Below are 22,243 nucleotides of genomic sequence, written 5' to 3'. Positions count from 1 at the left end.
GTGGAGGACCAGAACCAGACAGGAACTTGGATCCAGATAGACATCCAGAACCAGATACTGATGAGAAGACTGGAGAGTCTTCTGACACTGATGAGGGTGGTGATGGGAAGAAGACCAGAGAACCTCAGTCAGGTTTAAACTATGTGAAACCTGATGAAGTCTGTGTCAGTGATTCAAGATGTAGCGCTGGTGAAAAACATTTTAGATGCTCCGAGTGTGAGAAAACATTTGGCCAGAGTGGAACTCTGAACAGACACATGAGAACTCACACAGAAAAACCTTTCAGCTGCTCAGTCTGTAAGAAATCTTTTAACGATCGTTCAACTTTACAGATACACATGAGAACCCACACAGGAGAAAAACCTTTCAGCTGCTCAGTCTGTAAGAAATCTTTTAACGATCGTTCAACTTTACAGAAACACATGAGAACCCACACAGGAGAAAAACCTTTCAGCTGCTCAGTCTGTAAGAAATCTTTTAACCAGCGTTCAGATTTACAGAGACACATGAGAACCCACACAGGAGAAAGACCTTTCAGCTGCTCAGTCTGTAAGAAATCTTTTCAACAGAGTTCAACTTTACAGATACACATGAGAACCCACACAGGAGAAAAGCCTTTCAGCTGCTCAGTCTGTAAGAAATCTTTTAACAATCGTTCACATTTACAAAGCCACATGAGAACCCACACAGGAAAGAAACCTTTCAGCTGCTCAGTTTGCTGTGATAGATTTGTGTGCAACAGAGATCTGAAGGTACACATGAATACCCACACAGGAAACAATCCCCTTTAGCTGTTCTGGTTGCAGTAAAGTTTCCGTTTGTGATAAAAGCTTTCAGCACGAGTCACCTCTGAAGTTACACATGATTAACCGCGGTTCAACTCCACTGATTTCAATTCAAAAAGTTATTCACTGAATGAGTGCCAACTGTACAGTTTGAAATAGTTTTGATAGTGTGTAATGGTAAAAATGTTTTTACATGTCCTCATCATATTTTCTGTGAGATATGTTGCTGTTAGAAAGTTCATTTGTCTGGATGTCTGAACACATTGACCTATTTGTTCTCGTACAAAGGTCACTTTTCTATCTTAGTCGGGACAAACAACCGACGTGTTCTTTCTGCAATCAACTGCTTCTTGTTAGACTAAACATTTCTGCCTTAGTCTCCTGTGTGTTATCTGCTCCTCTGTGCCGGCCGGTATAAAAACCTTGTTTTGATTCTGCGTCTCTGGAGCATATTCACAGTTCACTGCAATACGTGGTTGTGTTCTCTGTTTGCAAACATTAAATTGACTTTTTGAAACTTTGATCATTCATCAAGACTCTGTTTTTATGTTAAACACTTTGGATAAAACCAATTTCACTCCTGAACTTTTGAAGGAAATATTCCACAACAGGTGTCACGGATCACAAACCTCACGGTTCGGATCACGGTTCAGGAGTCACGGTTTGGATCAACAAAGAAAAGGGGAGGAGCCAAATATAACTTTGCTTTCCATTTATTAATTAAAGAACTTCAAGAACACTTAAAGCAAAGAACTTTGGGCTATAGTCTTACATGAAAACAAAAATATTGAAGATGTCCAATTTGAAACAAAATTAAATCAACAAATAAAAATAATACATTCAAGAATTCTGTTAAGTTGCAAGTGCAACATGAGGTATGTTGATATCCTCGTCCTTTCATCAATACTGAAAGAAAGAAACAGCCAGTGAGCTGGCTTCCACTGTTTACACTGAACTGAACTGCTCAGCAACAACTTGGGTCTGTGTTTACTTCCTGTCAGGTTATGTCATTCAAATACACAACAATGTTTACCATTACTGTGACATTACTTTCAAAAAGATGAGAATATCTCCATTGTCTGGGGAGAGGGTCGACCTTTCTGTGGTGACTGGAATATTATTGGGCCTGTCTAGCTTCACTCTGACACTTCTGTCAGCACCTGAACCAGGTGTGTGTCTGTGTGACGCTCAGAGGGGGCGTGTCTACAGCGCCTGAACCAGGTGTGTGTCTGTGTGATGCTCACAGAGGGGGCGTGTCTACAGCATTGTAACCAGATTTAGAAATCCTTTGTTTTCTACACCGGAGTGTCCCCGTCGCTGACATGCCCGATGTTTTGCCGTTGTCGCGTGTCTCTCTCTTTAAATAACGCCTACATACCGTAACGGTTTCGTCCACCACCCTCATCCGTCATTATATTTTACAGGGAAGACAAAATGTTTCCAAACTTGCGACTTAAATGACGCCGCGGCTTCTGACGTTCCTCCGCTCGCCATGACTTCACTGTTAAATGCTTCTAACCTGCTCCGTTCACGTGAACACACTACTGCTTTATATCTGTTCACTGACACTCTGCATTGATATTCGGGGACTTGTTACTTGAAAAGGAACAGCAACAGTCGAACTTTACACACTATGATGATTACACTGTAAAAAAAAAAATAGAAATACTGGAGTGATCCGAACCGTGAGGGGTGATCCGAACCGTGAGGGGTGATCCGAACGGATCACGGATCGATCCGTGATCCGTGACACCACTAGTTTTGATGATTATATTGATGATTGATTTGATGGTAATGTAAGACAAGAGGGCTTTTGTTGGGTCACATCCAAGTCTAACGAGGGACCCTGAGTACACACTGCGTCATCTTTAACACTGCATTGTGAGCTTATTTGTTTTGGTTAATGTCAAGTCTTAATTTAGTGACGATAGCTGCCAAATATATGTAGACGAGCAACGAATACTTCCCACTGAAATGCAGTGAGGTAGAGTCAAGGAGCATAATATGGATATTCTCAAGAGAAGCACCTCAGAGTTTCCACCACTGAACAGTGAAGAATGAGCTGAGGCACAATGAAAACCACTATTGCAGCTACAACTACTGCTGGATCATCATTCCACATCTACAGTCATAAGATTTATGGTTGAAAAGTTAAGATAAACTATATGAGGTAAAATTAGCTTACTTTACACAATAAGGGGAAGCTCAGCGCTTTGAGGATTACCTGAGCCAATCTGCTGCTTTCTCTGCACTGAGGGAGTCTGCTGAGGTTTCAGGACCTTATAAAGCTGCCCTACAGATGCCTCAGTTTGCCATTGCACCAGTCTGGCACTGCTGAGTAGATCCAGAATACACAGAAAGGACTTTGTCTCCCAGATTGCCTGTGAATCTCTTTGCATCACCCAGGAGGAGATGGAGGAAACTGAACATCTGGTGGATGCGAGGTAATCCGAGCCCAAATATGCAACTTCACACGTCAATCTCAAAGATAATGATCTACTGGGTAGTGCTTCCTCATTTCTCTTCGTGCTCACCTGACTGGGCAGTAAGAAGAATGGATAAAGTAACATTTATATTGCATGTACAGATCAGACTTGTTGAAATAAACCAAAACAGCTTCTGAACCTTAAGTGGACAGACAACAGGTCCTACAGTCTAATATATTGTTCAGTTATAATGCTGCCTGATGGTTTGGACATTAGCAGTGGGGATAAGAGCTTTAAAATATTTCTAGACATCATCACGTATTCAGGTGATTTGGTAAAACTGTCAGAAGTTAAACAAGCAAGGATCAACAAGATGTGTCTGTTAAAATGAATCAGCATTTAAGCTCACAATAACTCTTTGAATTTGTATTCCTTTCCGTGGGAAAAGTCTGTGCTGTGCATCTCGAGTATGAATCTTCCCTCACTTAGTGTAGCGGTTTGCTTTCCCAAAACAAAACCTTTTGTGCCATCTAGTGACCACAAGACCAGCTATACACGCTAGCGTAATTACTAGATGTGACCACTGGAGGGCAGCATTTGTTTCTAACGCAACACGACCAGCTGTCACTCAGCAGTCCTCTCTCCTTTTTCGTTTTTTGCAAAGTGTCATTTCTTAGGGCATCTTTGAGTGAGAAGCAGCTGGAAACGGATGGGGAAAAAATAAATGTATAAAGCTCTTCTATTCATCATAAATAGCTAATGAGGTGCCCTAGAGCAAGGCACTTAACAGCCAACTGGTCCAGTGGAGCTGCTGAGTGGTTAAAAGTGGCAGACTGTGGTGCAAGCTGCAGGTCCTGGCTGTGAATGTGCGTAACTGGTTTGTAACGATGCAGGACAACAGTGACAATGAGCAACCAAAAACAACAGGTGATGAATGCATTACTTAAGACTACAGAACGAGATGTTTATTTTTTTTAACTGCATTTAGCCATTTCAGTCAACATATGCTGAGGCATTTTCATTACTTTGTGAAAATATTTTACAGATTTAAAAAGTCAGTGTTGTAACTTCATTAAAAAAACAAAACAAGACAAACAATCCAAAGACTCACTTCTTAATTACCACATATTTAAAAATGACACAAACAGTATGAACAAAAATCTTCCAGAAGTCTGATAACATACAGCCTTTTCATAGGAAAAGTAGGTTTTCACACCATGAACATTTTAACACGAGAACATTACTTTTTCAAGTCGACAGCGAGGGTCTATTTGTTATTTTTGGTCTCTTTTAACCGCCAGACACTTCACTTTCAATGTCTATAAACCAGTGAGTGTCAGAGATTACCTTTACATGTTGAAGCCTTAAGTTAACATCTCTGAATGTGCAGTAAATGGACATGTATTTCTACATCTCATGTCACCTCACATTGCTCCCATTGTACCCGATTATACGGTTGCGTAACATACCACACAGATACAGGGACATACAGTAGCTGGTAGAATGGTTGACAACTTCATCCATAGTGCAGGCATACATATCAGAACATCAGTTCTTTCAGCATAATAGGTCAGAGGAAGATGAGGCCATTTCTAAAGTGACTTTTTGCCTTATTAATCTTATTCACTTTCTGATTTACACCACTGAACTACAATACTACTTAAAGCAACAGTGTGTAGCATTTATAGGAATCTATTGGCAGAAATGGATTATAATACGAATAAGAATGTTTTCTTAAAAGTGTGTAATAATCAACCGAAAATTGAAAAGAATCTCTGTGTTTTTGCTACCTTAAAATGAGCTGTTTTTTAATCTAAATCGGGGGTTGGGTCGTCTTCACAGTGTACGCCATGTTTGTACAGGAGCCCAGAAGGGACAAAGCAAACACTGGCGCTGATAGGGCCATTCACATTTTCACATTGGCCACCGTAGTTTTCCTATTCTCTTAGCACACGGGAGACGTTTCCATTGGTCGCAATCTGCAACCTCACCGCTAGATGTCCCCAAATCCTTCACACCCCACCTTTGAAAGTCACGTCACTGTCCTCCACAACTGTTGCTTTTCCCAGGTGAGCAGGCTGTGCAGACTGAGGTGCCGGTCCGCTCTCGCACGAACTTGAAGTCAGTTTTGCATCTCAGAGCTTTTGGTCAAGTCAGTGGAGTATTCTGTGGAGGTATCTCTCTGAGTTGTTCTCTCCTCCTCTCCTCAGTCCTGAGCTGGTTCTGACTGGTCTCTCCGAAGTCCCTGCAGGGCCCTGGCTCTCAGTTAGTACCCCTGTGGCCGCTGTACCTCTTCCTGTTGTCCCTATGGAGGTGTGTCGGCGTGTCTCTGGACTGCTGTGTGCTCCTCCGGCCTCAGACACACTCTCCTCCCCGGGATCCTTCCCCTGGCTGCTTGGCGAGCTCTCTCCGATCCTGAACATAAATGTTGTTGAAAACAATATGGATGCCACATAATATTTAAAAAAGTCACGATGATGAATGATCTGAATGTATATGAAATCAAAATCACACCAGCAGTTTTGCTACCTGAGGTGATTGAAGGCTCGTAGCCAGTGTGAGCCCAACACCTCTCTCCCGTTGGCCCTTAGTCCTCTCCGGTGACTCCGGGTCCTCAGTCCTTTCAAAGCCTGAGCCAGTTCAGCCTCATCTCCGTGACCCCAGACCAGCTGGGCCCTCTGCTCCGCATCTTGATCCCCCGCTGACCTGAATAGTCTCTGTAGCTGACACAGATTCACGTCGCTGAAAATGTTCGCAGAGCCAGCCTTCCTACTCCTCCTCTCAGCCAGCCGCCACAGCGAGGAGGGGCCCGCTCCTAATCATTGTCTTTAACAGCAAATACACACGTTTTATGTCACTCTCACACGGAGCCATCTAAAAATACATATTACAGGGAGGAACTGAGACAGAGCTCCAGTATTTATCCCACTATGACTACGTCCTCCTCAGTGAACTCATAGAAGGGAACCTCCAGCTTTAGAGGAGCAGGTCCCTTTCTTATCCTTCCTGAAGCATCGTAGTGGGAGCCATGGCACGGACAGTAGTAGCCTCCGAAGTCTCCGGCGTTGGCGATGGGCACACAACCCAGATGGGTGCACACACCGAGGACGATGATCCAGCGGGGGTTAATCACTCTATCCTTGTCATGCTGTGTGTGTTTGTGTGTGCAATCATAATTCCACATGTTTGAAACCCTTTTCCCCTGTAGGCGGTGCTGTCGGAGGCCTTCTGGGCTGCTGGCTGACCAGTGGACAGTTCAAACCGCTGCCTCAGATCATAATGGAGCTCAGTCCTCAGCAGCAGCAGAAGCTTGATGGTATCTTCTGGCCGTGCTGGGAGACATTCAGTGGACAGATTTGGCTCAGCTAACTGCTCTAGTGATGGGCAACGCCACCCTGAAGCAGCAGCTGACGGCGACCCTTCTCGGGTACATCTCCAAGGAGCTCCAGGCGCAGGTGCACTACGTGGATTAGTGTCTGTGGAAGAACTGGGATACTCTGACTCAGGGGCCCACATGCTCAGAAGGTCTTTTGAAAAGAATGTGAACTGTTTGTATGACGCTGGAGAGACTCTTTGTCAAATATGAAATCACATATTGTAAATTTGCACAGACGCCATCACAGTCTTGGTTACAGGTTACTGTGAAAACAGCTGAATACCTGGATTCATTTATTATTGGAAGTACACTCATCAGATGAAGGAATTATTTATTCATCAATGGCACTGTTAATCATATAAGAGACAAAGTGGTTCTGTTTGTGATTACGGTTTTATACAAAATGTATAAATACATTTGACACACCACATGAACCATCACACAGGGGAGGAACGATGGAGCTTTCATCCTATCTTTATCCAAGAGCGTGTTCTTTCAATTTGAGAGCATCGCTCATTGAGTCCACGCTCAGATTTGGTACTGTCTTTAGCTTGATCCACTAATTGAGTTTTTATTTTCTAGTTCGTGTTGGTTTTCTAGAGGGGGCCGGGGACACGCTCACCTGGAAGAAAATGTTGTACATTTTAAAGTTAAATGCATCAGTCTGGTGCACTCTGAGACCAACATAGAACATGAACATAATTCATGCTGAAAGTAACGCAGTTTAAACTGACAAATGCAGGAAGGACAGCTGGCAAGAAATCACTAACTGTCATTCTGTAAATTAACCGATTTATAATATCACTGCTTCATCTATAACGCGATAGATCTGACTATAATAACACGTGTATTCACGTTAATGTTTTACTTTGATGTATTCTTATTCTTTCAGCCGAGACCCCAGCGATGTGAAACTGACTTTTGGGCAAATCAATCAAAATATATATAAATATAATTCGAAGCAGTAAGGAAGTTTCCTTCCATAACTTAAAATCACCCACACCAAACATTAAAGTAGCCGGAGACTGTAAGACACGACTCAAGAAGCCGACACACGTCAGTGAATGTGTGATGAGAGAATATTTACACATTTATTTTCTATTTACTTGCTGAGGGAGCAGAGGGGCAGAAAACGGTCTGAAGGCAATTCATTGGTGATATTTTGTCTTCAATAAATAAATGTTGGAAAACAATCACTTGAGTCGTCTCGTTGCACGACCCACAACTGTTACATATGTACCAGATGGAAGGTCACTGAAGATAGGAGTAATGATATACTATTTTATTAGTTTAAGGGGCTTTTGTTACCCACCAAGTTGCAGCGGAACCGGATGTTCCTCGTAGAACCTGTCTGAATGGACTTTTATCTGTTCACCTTTTCTTCTGGATGGTTCTCCTCTGACTCATCTCCCGAGTCAAAACCACACCCATTAATGCATTGCTGGTGAAATCCAGGCAACTGCCATTACATGTGAGGAGAACTGAGTCAGCACTATCACACTGGATTAGAATTCAGGGTGCACTTAACGGAAATATAGCATCGACTGTCCTGTACAATGGTTGGGAGTACTCGACATTCTCTGGTAAAAGCTTTGGATGGGACATCTTGGCAGGAAATTTGGAAAAATGACAATAAGGGTAGAAATTACAACAAAATTCAGACATCAGTCAGAGTGAGAAGTGATGGAAATAAAAGTAGAAAAGAAGATGTTACTTTCAGATTCAGGTTAGGACATACAGGACTCAATGACACATTATACACATCATGAAAAAGACAGAGTGGGATAAATGTGAGATATGCAACTGTAAAGAAACTGTAGAACATGAGCTGATAGAGTGGAGGAAGTTCAGGGTGGAAAGAGAAAGACTGAAGAACAGAGTGGTAGATACAGGAAGGGAGTGGAGCATCAAAGGACTGTTAGAGACAGGGGACAAACAAGTTCAGCTTAAAAGGGCTTTATTTAATATTTTTAATGTAACGGGTTAAAAGGCCAGAATATGACTGCAATATGAAGTTTATTTCTAATTGTTTCATTATATTTATAAATAACATGATGATTGTGTTTAAATGATAACTGTCATGAAGTCATGATGTTACACACTCCGGTCCAGTAGGTGGCGCCTTAAACATTGGTTTGTAGTCCGCCATTAAAGTGAAAGAAGAAGAATGAGAAGAAGACGAAGAAGAAGGAGGAGAGGAAGAAGAAGAGGACGAGGACTAATCTCGTGGTAGCCTATAAAGCTATTGAAGTTAGCTTAGCATGCTACCTGGAAACAGACGGACGGGGACGGAAGTGACCAACACAGCGCTAGTCAGAGTTTAATGAGAGTAAACGGTGTTTTTAACGGAGTTCGTCTGGAGGACAACTTTCTGTGGTTTAGTGAAAATGTCTAAAGTAGAAATGTTGAGATCTTTAATCAACCAGCGACTAACTGCGGCTGATGAAGAGATATTTGGTCTGTTTGAAAGAACGATAGCAGAGTACGAGGAGGAACTCTCTCGTTCAAAAGAGGCGAATAAGCGACAACGGGAACTTCTGGACGCTGTTCTCAACCCGGAAATCCGGATACAAAGAGCACGTAGGTTCACTTTATTTAACACTGTTCATGCTCCGGCTGATAACTTGTAATGTAGTTTGGAGTGAGACTCTGTTGCAATTCGTCATTTTCTTCTTCTCCTGATTGAATACCTGCAAACGTGTCGCTTTTCGGCGAAATAAGCAGTTTTGACTCAAAATATATCATCCACGTGAGTGTAACGTTAGATCCGTAGAGTTTTTATTTGTTTGGGGGGGGGGGGGTGGTCAACTGGCCAGCCAGCGTTTATCAGATTTGAGTGAGACAAGGAGAACATGTGATGTCGTGATCTTCGCAATAAAACATTTGATGCGACACGTGTCGAGTCCTGGCCAATCAGCGTTAAGATGTCTACACCGTCTTCATTTCCCTCCGTTAAAGTTTAAGTTCCGTTACCGTTCAGACTTGTTGGGTTAAGTTAACATCCACTGCATGCGGAACTTTGTCAACAGCTAACGCTCATCATTATCAAGATTTAGGAGGAAAAAGCGTAACGTGATGAAACATGAATCACCCTCCGTGTTCCGGTTCAGTCCACGCGGTCACTCGTTAACGTTAAACCGGAACACCGGCGGTTCTGGTTTTTTTTGTTTAACTCAAAGTAGAATGAGGCGATTTCGTGGTGATAATAACTTGAAACATGAGGCCCAGATACTGATGAGATGATGAGGTCAGAGAGCTTCAGGAAGAGGATGTTGTGTGTGTAGCGCAGCTTGACGCAGGGCTGAGATGTGAGTGGAGCTGGGCCTGGATAAAGGTGGAGGTCTAAACAGACGTGAAGAGAGAGCAGTACAGCTTCCCGCTGTCAGTGTTTTAAATGCATTGATAAGGCAGGGTATGCTAACTGCAGCCTCTGCTCCAATGAGACGAAGTACAGCAACAAGGGCTCACGTGCCCTCTCATCACACTGTTCACTGTAATGACCACAGCCAGTGTACTTCCGGTCCCAACTGTCCCACGTGCAGTTGCTCCCAAAGGCCCTGAAGTAATGAGAGAGAGCGTTAAGGAGCCTGAACCTTCATGATTTCAATCATCGAACCGGATTGAATGCATATTAATTGTAAATAGAAGATAGGCCACAATTCTAACGGCTTTACAGTAACAGTGGAAGTTAATATTAAGCCATACAGTAACAGGGTTAAATGAAAACGAATCACTTCATTTTGTATAGGCGATGGTTCTCGCTACTGTAGAAATATGCGTGCTGTATTTACAGGCATTAAATGTATACATATTGTGAGGAATTTAAGTTTTAAAGCGCTCCTAGCGATGGATATAATGTGTTACAATATGTTTACTTGTAGAAGGTTTAAATTAAAGGGAGAGTTACTGAATTTGTTGAGCACTGTGAGAGAAACCAGAGAATTTATGACACCGCCATGAAGTCAGAGAGAGGGGGATGTTGCTGAAGAGTTTCTGAGCACAGCCTTCAAGTAGGGGGGTGAATTGGTGAAGGAAGTGGCCGACTGAAGTCTGACGGGTTCAGCCAATCACTGAGCTGATCGATGGGCTAAGGAATGTGTAATATGAGACATTTCAGAGACTTTGGAGGGACAAAGAAACTGAATCCCCGGAGATAATCAGACCTCATCTGGACCACGAGGCGGACACACCAGTCTGTCGTGTGGTGTGGATGGGGCCTCTATTTCATGAAATATTACTGCTGATAGTGTAATTCAGTTTGTAACTGCATTTTATTTTGTTAGTATATTAAATTCCTTTTGATTTAAACTTCAACCTGCTGATTCGGCCCTGCTTAATGATGGAAGAAAGAGAGCAGGGCGGGGGGGAGCTGCCTCTTCTCCTCTGCATGCTTCTTCTCCTCTGGAACAAGGAGGGGGGCTTTTTCCTTCACCTTTTGTTTGAGACATTTTGAAGTGTATGTTCGTGTTCATTTGCAATAGTGTTGCGTGTGTCATAGAGCAAAGGTTTGAATCTCCGGGTGAGGCACTCACGCGCTCCCCGTACAAAGAGGTAGCTCTGACACGCAGGTGGTAGCTTAAAACTTATAACTAGTTGTGTTGTGAATCGGTTAGTCGGTGGGATATTGTGTAGCAACCTGCAGGAACAGCACCTTCCCCATCCCTGAGACTCCAGGACTCCCACACACAATGTGGCCCAACCCTGGCTTGTGTGTGGGTGAAGATAATGCGTCCCTGTGCTGGACAAGTTCAAATAAAGTATAAAGATACAGGGCTCACAAAACACTGAGAGGAGAGGTGCGTATACGGAGCCCTGACTTTGTGTCTGTTGCTAGGGCTACTTAATCAATTCTTGTGTTTTGTGAAACCATAGATCTGTTTTTTATGCTTTGATGCTTGACTTAATAAATTGTTAATACTTGTAGATCGTCTACCGTCTCCCCGCCCCCCCCCCCCCCTCATTCACCGCTTATGAGTTTGCAGGTATGCTGATTTGTTCTCTCAGCTTCTAGATGACAGGAAATATTTCAACTTCAAGTACAAGTTTGCTCTCTTTGATAACACCACATGGATTTGGCAGCTTAAAATGGTTCATGTGTTCATGGTCACATAAGTTGATTACATTATTGTATTATCTGGTTCTAGTGATACTCTGGAAGTGTATGTCCAGGAGACTCTTTGCTCAATTCTAAAATGTCTTTGTAACCCCTCTGTGTGTGTTTACTGTTTTCCTGCAGACGTCCAGCAGCTGTTGTTGGTTAAAGAAGAGGTTCCCTCTGAGCAGCAGGAGTGGAGCTCCAGTCTGGACCAGGAGGACCCAGAGCCCTCACACATTAAAGAAGAACAGGAGGAACTCTGCACCAGTCAGGAAGGAGAGCAGCTTCAAGGTCTGGAGGAGGCTGATGTCAAGTTCTCATTGACTCCTGTGAAGAGTGAAGATGAAGAAGAGGAAGCTCAGTCCTCACAGCTTCATCAAAGACAAACTAAACAGATGGGAACAGAAGCTGATGGAGAAGACTGTGGAGGACCAGAACCAGACAGGAACTTGGATCCAGATAGACATCCAGAACCAGATACTGATGAGAAGACTGGAGAGTCTTCTGACACTGATGAGGGTGGTGATGGGAAGAAGACCAGAGAACCTCAGTCGGGTTTAAACTATGTGAAACCTGATGAAGTCCGTGTCAGTGATTCAAGATGTAGCGCTGGTGAAAAACATTTTAGATGCTCTGAGTGTGAGAAAACATTTGGCCAGAGTGGAACTCTGAACAGACACATGAGAACCCACACAGAAAAACCTTTCAGCTGCTCAGTCTGTAAGAAATCTTTTAACCATCGTTCACATTTACAGATACACATGAGAACCCACACAGGAGAAAAGCCTTTCAGCTGCTCAGTCTGTAAGAAATCTTTTAACCATCATTCAAATTTACAGAAACACATGAGAACCCACACAGGAGAAAAACCTTTCAGCTGCTCAGTCTGTAAGAAATCTTTTAACCAGCGTTCAGATTTACAGAGACACGTGAGAACCCACACAGGAGAAAAACCTTTCAGCTGCTCAGTCTGTAAGAAATCTTACAGCCAGAGTTCAAATTTACAGAAACACATGAGAACCCACACAGGAGAAAAGCCTTTCAGCTGCTCAGTCTGTAAGAAATCTTTTAACGATCGTTCAACTTTACAGATACACATGAGAACCCACACAGGAGAAAAACCTTTCAGCTGCTCAGTCTGTAAGAAATCTTTTAACGATCGTTCAACTTTACAGAAACACATGAGAACCCACACAGGAGAAAAACCTTTCAGCTGCTCAGTCTGTAAGAAATCTTTTAACCAGCGTTCAGATTTACAGAGACACATGAGAACCCACACAGGAGAAAGACCTTTCAGCTGCTCAGTCTGTAAGAAATCTTTTCAACAGAGTTCAACTTTACAGATACACATGAGAACCCACACAGGAGAAAAGCCTTTCAGCTGCTCAGTCTGTAAGAAATCTTTTAACAATCGTTCAAATTTACAGACACACATGAGAACCCACACAGGAGAAAAGCCTTTCAGCTGCTCAGTCTGTAAGAAATCTTTTAACAATCGTTCACATTTACAAAGCCACATGAGAACCCACACAGGAAAGAAACCTTTCAGCTGCTCAGTTTGCTGTGATAGATTTGTGTGCAACAGAGATCTGAAGGTACACATGAATACCCACACAGGAAACAATCCCCTTTAGCTGTTCTGGTTGCAGTAAAGTTTCCGTTTGTGATAAAAGCTTTCAGCACGAGTCACCTCTGAAGTTACACATGATTAACCGCGGTTCAACTCCACTGATTTCAATTCAAAAAGTTATTCACTGAATGAGTGCCAACTGTACAGTTTGAAATAGTTTTGATAGTGTGTAATGGTAAAAATGTTTTTACATGTCCTCATCATATTTTCTGTGAGATATGTTGCTGTTAGAAAGTTCATTTGTCTGGATGTCTGAACACATTGACCTATTTGTTCTCGTACAAAGGTCACTTTTCTATCTTAGTCGGGACAAACAACCGACGTGTTCTTTCTGCAATCAACTGCTTCTTGTTAGACTAAACATTTCTGCCTTAGTCTCCTGTGTGTTATCTGCTCCTCTGTGCCGGCCGGTATAAAAACCTTGTTTTGATTCTGCGTCTCTGGAGCATATTCACAGTTCACTGCAATACGTGGTTGTGTTCTCTGTTTGCAAACATTAAATTGACTTTTTGAAACTTTGATCATTCATCAAGACTCTGTTTTTATGTTAAACACTTTGGATAAAACCAATTTCACTCCTGAACTTTTGAAGGAAATATTCCACAACAGGTGTCACGGATCACAAACCTCACGGTTCGGATCACGGTTCAGGAGTCACGGTTTGGATCAACAAAGAAAAGGGGAGGAGCCAAATATAACTTTGCTTTCCATTTATTAATTAAAGAACTTCAAGAACACTTAAAGCAAAGAACTTTGGGCTATAGTCTTACATGAAAACAAAAATATTGAAGATGTCCAATTTGAAACAAAATTAAATCAACAAATAAAAATAATACATTCAAGAATTCTGTTAAGTTGCAAGTGCAACATGAGGTATGTTGATATCCTCGTCCTTTCATCAATACTGAAAGAAAGAAACAGCCAGTGAGCTAGCTTCCACTGTTTACACTGAACTGAACTGCTCAGCAACAACTTGGGTCTGTGTTTACTTCCTGTCAGGTTATGTCATTCAAATACACAACAATGTTTACCATTACTGTGACATTACTTTCAAAAAGATGAGAATATCTCCATTGTCTGGGGAGAGGGTCGACCTTTCTGTGGTGACTGGAATATTATTGGGCCTGTCTAGCTTCACTCTGACACTTCTGTCAGCACCTGAACCAGGTGTGTGTCTGTGTGACGCTCAGAGGGGGCGTGTCTACAGCGCCTGAACCAGGTGTGTGTCTGTGTGATGCTCACAGAGGGGGCGTGTCTACAGCATTGTAACCAGATTTAGAAATCCTTTGTTTTCTACACCGGAGTGTCCCCGTCGCTGACATGCCCGATGTTTTGCCGTTGTCGCGTGTCTCTCTCTTTAAATAACGCCTACATACCGTAACGGTTTCGTCCACCACCCTCATCCGTCATTATATTTTACAGGGAAGACAAAATGTTTCCAAACTTGCGACTTAAATGACGCCGCGGCTTCTGACGTTCCTCCGCTCGCCATGACTTCACTGTTAAATGCTTCTAACCTGCTCCGTTCACGTGAACACACTACTGCTTTATATCTGTTCACTGACACTCTGCATTGATATTCGGGGACTTGTTACTTGAAAAGGAACAGCAACAGTCGAACTTTACACACTATGATGATTACACTGTAAAAAAAAAAATAGAAATACTGGAGTGATCCGAACCGTGAGGGGTGATCCGAACCGTGAGGGGTGATCCGAACGGATCACGGATCGATCCGTGATCCGTGACACCACTAGTTTTGATGATTATATTGATGATTGATTTGATGGTAATGTAAGACAAGAGGGCTTTTGTTGGGTCACATCCAAGTCTAACGAGGGACCCTGAGTACACACTGCGTCATCTTTAACACTGCATTGTGAGCTTATTTGTTTTGGTTAATGTCAAGTCTTAATTTAGTGACGATAGCTGCCAAATATATGTAGACGAGCAACGAATACTTCCCACTGAAATGCAGTGAGGTAGAGTCAAGGAGCATAATATGGATATTCTCAAGAGAAGCACCTCAGAGTTTCCACCACTGAACAGTGAAGAATGAGCTGAGGCACAATGAAAACCACTATTGCAGCTACAACTACTGCTGGATCATCATTCCACATCTACAGTCATAAGATTTATGGTTGAAAAGTTAAGATAAACTATATGAGGTAAAATTAGCTTACTTTACACAATAAGGGGAAGCTCAGCGCTTTGAGGATTACCTGAGCCAATCTGCTGCTTTCTCTGCACTGAGGGAGTCTGCTGAGGTTTCAGGACCTTATAAAGCTGCCCTACAGATGCCTCAGTTTGCCATTGCACCAGTCTGGCACTGCTGAGTAGATCCAGAATACACAGAAAGGACTTTGTCTCCCAGATTGCCTGTGAATCTCTTTGCATCACCCAGGAGGAGATGGAGGAAACTGAACATCTGGTGGATGCGAGGTAATCCGAGCCCAAATATGCAACTTCACACGTCAATCTCAAAGATAATGATCTACTGGGTAGTGCTTCCTCATTTCTCTTCGTGCTCACCTGACTGGGCAGTAAGAAGAATGGATAAAGTAACATTTATATTGCATGTACAGATCAGACTTGTTGAAATAAACCAAAACAGCTTCTGAACCTTAAGTGGACAGACAACAGGTCCTACAGTCTAATATATTGTTCAGTTATAATGCTGCCTGATGGTTTGGACATTAGCAGTGGGGATAAGAGCTTTAAAATATTTCTAGACATCATCACGTATTCAGGTGATTTGGTAAAACTGTCAGAAGTTAAACAAGCAAGGATCAACAAGATGTGTCTGTTAAAATGAATCAGCATTTAAGCTCACAATAACTCTTTGAATTTGTATTCCTTTCCGTGGGAAAAGTCTGTGCTGTGCATCTCGAGTATGAATCTTCCCTCACTTAGTGTAGCGGTTTGCTTTCCCAAAACAAAACCTTTTGTGCCATCTAGTGACCACAAGACCAGTTATACACGCTAGCGTAATTACTAGATGTGACCACTGGAGGGCAGCATTTGTTTCTAACGCAACACGACCAGCTGTCACTCAGCAGTCCTCTCTCCTTTTTCGTTTTTTGCAAAGTGTCATTTCTTAGGGCATCTTTGAGTGAGAAGCAGCTGGAAACGGATGGGGAAAAATAAATGTATAAAGCTCTTCTATTCATCATAAACAGCTAATGAGGTGCCCTAGAGCAAGGCACTTAACAGCCAACTGGTCCAGTGGAGCTGCTGAGTGGTTAAAAGTGGCAGACTGTGGTGCAAGCTGCAGGTCCTGGCTGTGAATGTGCGTAACTGGTTTGTAACGATGCAGGACAACAGTGACAATGCGCAACCAAAAACAACAGGCTGATGAATGCATTACTTAAGACTACAGAACGAGATGTTTATTTTTTTTAACTGCATTTAGCCATTTCAGTCAACATATGCTGAGGCATTTTCATTACTTTGTGAAAATATTTTACAGATTTAAAAAGTCAGTGTTGTAACTTCATTAAAAAAACAAAACAAGACAAACAATCCAAAGACTCACTTCTTTATTACCACATATTTAAAAATGACACAAACAGTATGAACAAAAATCTTCCAGAAGTCTGATAACATACAGCCTTTTCATAGGAAAAGTAGGTTTTCACACCATGAACATTTTAACACGAGAACATTACTTTTTCAAGTCGACAGCGAGGGTCTATTTGTTATTTTTGGTCTCTTTTAACCGCCAGACACTTCACTTTCAATGTCTATAAACCAGTGAGTGTCAGAGATTACCTTTACATGTTGAAGCCTTAAGTTAACATCTCTGAATGTGCAGTAAATGGACATGTATTTCTACATCTCATGTCACCTCACATTGCTCCCATTGTACCCGATTATACGGTTGCGTAACATACCACACAGATACAGGGACATACAGTAGCTGGTAGAATGGTTGATAACTTCATCCATAGTGCAGGCATACATATCAGAACATCAGTTCTTTCAGCATAATAGGTCAGAGGAAGATGAGGCCATTTCTAAAGTGACTTTTTGCCTCATTAATCTTATTCACTTTCTGATTTACACCACTGAACTACAATACTTAAAGCAACAGTGTGTAGCATTTATAGGAATCTATTGGCAGAAATGGATTATAATACGAATAAGAATGTTTTCTTAAAAGTGTGTAATAATCAACCGAAAATTGAAAAGAATCTCTGTTTTTGCTACCTTAAAATGAGCTGTTTTTTAATCTAAATCGGGGGTTGGGTCGTCTTCACAGTGTACGCCATGTTTGTACAGGAGCCCAGAAGGGACAAAGCAAACACTGGCGCTGATAGGGCCATTCACATTTTCACATTGGCCACCGTAGTTTTCCTATTCTCTTAGCACACGGGAGACGTTTCCATTGGTCGCAATCTGCAACCTCACCGCTAGATGTCCCCAAATCCTTCACACCCCACCTTTGAAAGTCACGTCACTGTCCATACTTATCAGTGTGCATGATTAGAGCGAGTGGTGGGATGACGTTATGCAAACACATAAGGCAGTTCATGGGAAGGTAACCACAACATAGAGGTGTGAGATAACAGGAGTCATTGAGAGTTTTGTGCTGCCTCCATTATTCAGGTGGAGATGTGTCTGCAACAAGTAACAGTGCAGTGTCAGCATACCGCCATCGGATCAGTGCCATTACGGCATCATCAGAAACTATTCGACCTGCAATACAATTTCAATTGTAACTGTTGCTTTTCCCAGGTGAGCAGGCTCTGCAGACTGAGGTGCCGGTCCGCTCTCGCACGAACTTGAAGTCAGTTTTGCATCTCAGAGCTTTTGGTCAAGTCAGTGGAGTATTCTGTGGAGGTATCTCTCTGAGTTGTTCTCTCCTCCTCTCCTCAGTCCTGAGCTGGTTCTGACTGGTCTCTCCGAAGTCCCTGCAGGGCCCTGGCTCTCAGTTAGTACCCCTGTGGCCGCTGTACCTCTTCCTGTTGTCCCTATGGAGGTGTGTCGGCGTGTCTCCGGACTGCTGTGTGCTCCTCCGGCCTCAGACACACTCTCCTCCCCGGGATCCTTCCCCTGGCTGCTTGGCGAGCTCTCTCCGATCCTGAACATAAATGTTGTTGAAAACAATATGGATGCCACATAATATTTAAAAAAGTCACGATGATGAATGATCTGAATGTATATGAAATCAGAATCACACCAGCAGTTTTGCTACCTGAGGTGATTGAAGGCTCGTAGCCAGTGTGAGCCCAACACCTCTCTCCCGTTGGCCCTTAGTCCTCTCCGGTGACTCCGGGTCCTCAGTCCTTTCAAAGCCTGAGCCAGTTCAGCCTCATCTCCGTGACCCCAGACCAGCTGGGCCCTCTGCTCCGCATCTTGATCCCCCGCTGACCTGAATAGTCTCTGTAGCTGACACAGATTCACGTCGCTGAAAATGTTCGCAGAGCCAGCCTTCCTACTCCTCCTCTCAGCCAGCCGCCACAGCGAGGAGGGGCCCGCTCCTAATCATTGTCTTTAACAGCAAATACACACGTTTTATGTCACTCTCACACGGAGCCATCTAAAAATACATATTACAGGGAGGAACTGAGACAGAGCTCCAGTATTTATCCCACTATGACTACGTCCTCCTCAGTGAACTCATAGAAGGGAACCTCCAGCTTTAGAGGAGCAGGTCCCTTTCTTATCCTTCCTGAAGCATCGTAGTGGGAGCCATGGCACGGACAGTAGTAGCCTCCGAAGTCTCCGGCGTTGGCGATGGGCACACAACCCAGATGGGTGCACACACCGAGGACGATGATCCAGCGGGGGTTAATCACTCTATCCTTGTCATGCTGTGTGTGTTTGTGTGTGCAATCATAATTCCACATGTTTGAAACCCTTTTCCCCTGTAGGCGGTGCTGTCGGAGGCCTTCTGGGCTGCTGGCTGACCAGTGGACAGTTCAAACCGCTGCCTCAGATCATAATGGAGCTCAGTCCTCAGCAGCAGCAGAAGCTTGATGGTATCTTCTGGCCGTGCTGGGAGTCATTCAGTGGACAGATTTGGCTCAGCTAACTGCTCTAGTGATGGCCAACGCCACCCTGAAGCAGCAGCTGACGGCGACCCTTCTCGGGTACATCTCCAAGGAGCTCCAGGCGCAGGTGCACTACGTGGATTAGTGTCTGTGGAAGAACTGGGATACTCTGACTCAGGGGCCCACATGCTCAGAAGGTCTTTTGAAAAGAATGTGAACTGTTTGTATGACGCTGGAGAGACTCTTTATCAAATATGAAATCACATGTTGTAAATTTGCACAGACGCCATCACAGTCTTGGTTACAGGTTACTGTGAAAACAGCTGAATACCTGGATTCATTTATTATTGGAAGTACACTCATCAGATGAAGGAATTATTTATTCATCAATGGCACTGTTAATCATATAAGAGACATAGTGGTTCTGTTTGTGATTACGGTTTTATACAAAATGTATAAATACATTTGACACACCACATGAACCATCACACAGGGGAGGAACGATGGAGCTTTCATCCTATCTTTATCCAAGAGCGTGTTCTTTCAATTTGAGAGCATCGCTCATTGAGTCCACGCTCAGATTTGGTACTGTCTTTAGCTTGATCCACTACTTGAGATTTTATTTTCTAGTTCGTGTTGGTTTTCTAGAGGGGGCCGGGGACACGCTCACCTGGAAGAAAATGTTGTACATTTTAAAGTTAAATGCATCAGTCTGGTGCACTCTGAGACCAACATAGAACATGAACATAATTCATGCTGAAAGTAACGCAGTTTAAACTGACAAATGCAGGAAGGACAGCTGGCAAGAAATCACTAACTGTCATTCTGTAAATTAACCGATTTATAATATCACTGCTTCATCTATAACGCGATAGATCTGACTATAATAACACGTGTATTCACGTCAATGTTTTACTTTGATGTATTCTTATTCTTTCAGCCGAGACCCCAGCGATGTGAAACTGACTTTTGGGCAAATCAATCAAAATATATATAAATATAATTCTAAGCAGTAAGGAAGTTTCCTTCCATCACTTAAAATCACCCACACCAAACATTAAAGTAGCCGGAGACTGTAAGACACGACTCAAGAAGCCGACACACGTCAGTGAATGTGTGATGAGAGAATATTTACACATTTCTTTTCTATTTACTCCCAAGTCTGTTTCGCACCACTAAGGCTACAGCTGAAAGAATAAGGCTAAAATATTGTCATACACGCCATGAAAACACATCTGCAACACATTAATTTACCATAATACACACATGTACTTATAGTCAGATCTATCGTGCTCTAAATGAAGCAGTGATGTCATAAATCTGTTAATTTACAAATTAACACAGTCTGAGATTTATTGCCAGCTGTCTTTTTTTGCATTTGTCAGTTTAAACTGTGATGATGTAATATTCATCAACGGTGCACGTACCGAGCTCTGATTGGTCAGTGTGTATTTGAAGAAAATTAATTAAATCACACGTTGCTGAGGGAGCAGAGGGGCAGAAAACGGTCTGAAGGCAATTCATTGGTGATATTTTGTCTTCAATAAATAAATGTTGGAAAACAATCACTTGAGTCGTCTCGTTCCACGACCCACAACTGTTACATATGTACCAGATGGAAGGTCACTGAAGATACGAGTAATGATATACTATTTTATTAGTTTAAGGGGCTTTTGTTACCCACCAAGTTGCAGCGGAACCGGATGTTCCTCGTAGAACCTGTCTGAATGGACTTTTATCTGTTCACCTTTTCTTCTGGATGGTTCTCCTCTGACTCATCTCCCGAGTCAAAACCACACCCATTAATGCATTGCTGGTGAAATCCAAGCAACTGCCATTACATGTGAGGAGAACTGAGTCAGCACTATCACACTGGATTAGAATTCAGGGTGGACTTAACGGAAACACAGCATCGACTGTCCTGTACAATGGTTGGGAGTACTCGACATTCTCTGGTAAAAGCTTTGGATGGGACATCTTGGCAGGAAATTTGGAATAATGACAATAAGGGTAGAAATTACAACAAAATTCAGACATCAGTCAGAGTGAGAAGTGATGGAAGTAAAAGTAGAAAAGAAGATGTTACTTTCAGATTCAGGTTAGGACATACAGGACTTAATGACACATTATACACATCATGAAAAAGACAGAGTGGGATAAATGTGAGATATGCAACTGTAAAGAAACTGTAGAACATGAGCTGATAGAGTGGAGGAAGTTCAGGGTGGAAAGAGAAAGACTGAAGAACAGAGTGGTAGATACAGGAAGGGAGTGGAGCATCAAAGGACTGTTAGAGACAGGGGACAAACAAGTTCAGCTTAAAAGGGCTTTATTTCATATGTTGAATGGAACGGGTTAAAAGGCCAGAATATGACTGCAATATGAAGTTTATTTCTAATTGTTTCATTATATTTATAAATAACATTATTATTGTGTTTAAATGATAACTGTCATAAAGGCATGATGTTACACACTCCGGTCCAGTAGGTGGCGCCTTAAACATTGGTTTGTAGTCCGCCATTAAAGTGAAAGAAGAAGAATGAGAAGAAGACGAAGAAGAAGGAGGAGAGGAAGAAGAAGAGGACGGGGACTAATCTCCTGGTAGCCTATAAAGCTATTGAAGTTAGCTTAGCATGCTACCTGGAAACAGACGGACGGGGACGGAAATGACCAACACAGCGCTAGTCAGAGTTTAATGAGAGTAAACGGTGTTTTTAACGGAGTTCGTCTGGAGGAAAACTTCCTGTGGTTTAGTGAAAATGTCTAAAGTAGAAATGTTGAGATCTTTATTCAACCAGCGACTAACTGCGGCTGATGAAGAGATATTTGGTCTGTTTGAAAGAACGATAGCAGAGTACGAGGAGGAACTCTCTCGTTCAAAAGAGGCGAATAAGCGACAACGGGAACTTCTGGACGCTGTTCTCAACCCGGAAAT

General features: G+C 42.7%; 2 protein-coding genes across 2 annotated transcripts; both read right to left on the bottom strand.

The window, feature by feature from the left end:
- Window positions 1-5,364: 5,364 nt before the first annotated feature.
- Window positions 5,365-17,260, bottom strand: LOC306785717 (uncharacterized protein; the record flags this gene model as incomplete). Its single annotated transcript, XM_079280173.1, has 3 exons — window positions 5,365-5,626; window positions 5,741-6,026; window positions 17,206-17,260. The coding sequence occupies 3 exons, from the start codon at window positions 17,258-17,260 to the stop codon at window positions 5,365-5,367; spliced, it is 603 nt and encodes a 200-aa protein (XP_079136299.1).
- Window positions 17,261-18,133: 873 nt separating this feature from the next.
- LOC306785716 (uncharacterized protein) lies at window positions 18,134-18,854 on the bottom strand (the record flags this gene model as incomplete). The annotated part of the gene is made up of 3 exons (XM_079280172.1): window positions 18,134-18,395; window positions 18,510-18,795; window positions 18,839-18,854. 3 exons carry the CDS (start codon window positions 18,852-18,854, stop codon window positions 18,134-18,136), a joined length of 564 nt encoding a protein of 187 aa, XP_079136298.1.
- Between the last annotated feature and the right edge of the window lie 3,389 nt (window positions 18,855-22,243).

The sequence above is a fragment of the Melanostigma gelatinosum genome, assembly GCF_949748355.1.
Source record: "Melanostigma gelatinosum genome assembly, chromosome: 12".
In the NCBI taxonomy this organism is placed as follows: domain Eukaryota; kingdom Metazoa; phylum Chordata; class Actinopteri; order Perciformes; family Zoarcidae; genus Melanostigma; species Melanostigma gelatinosum.
This window is presented reverse-complemented; position numbering and strand designations above follow the sequence as displayed.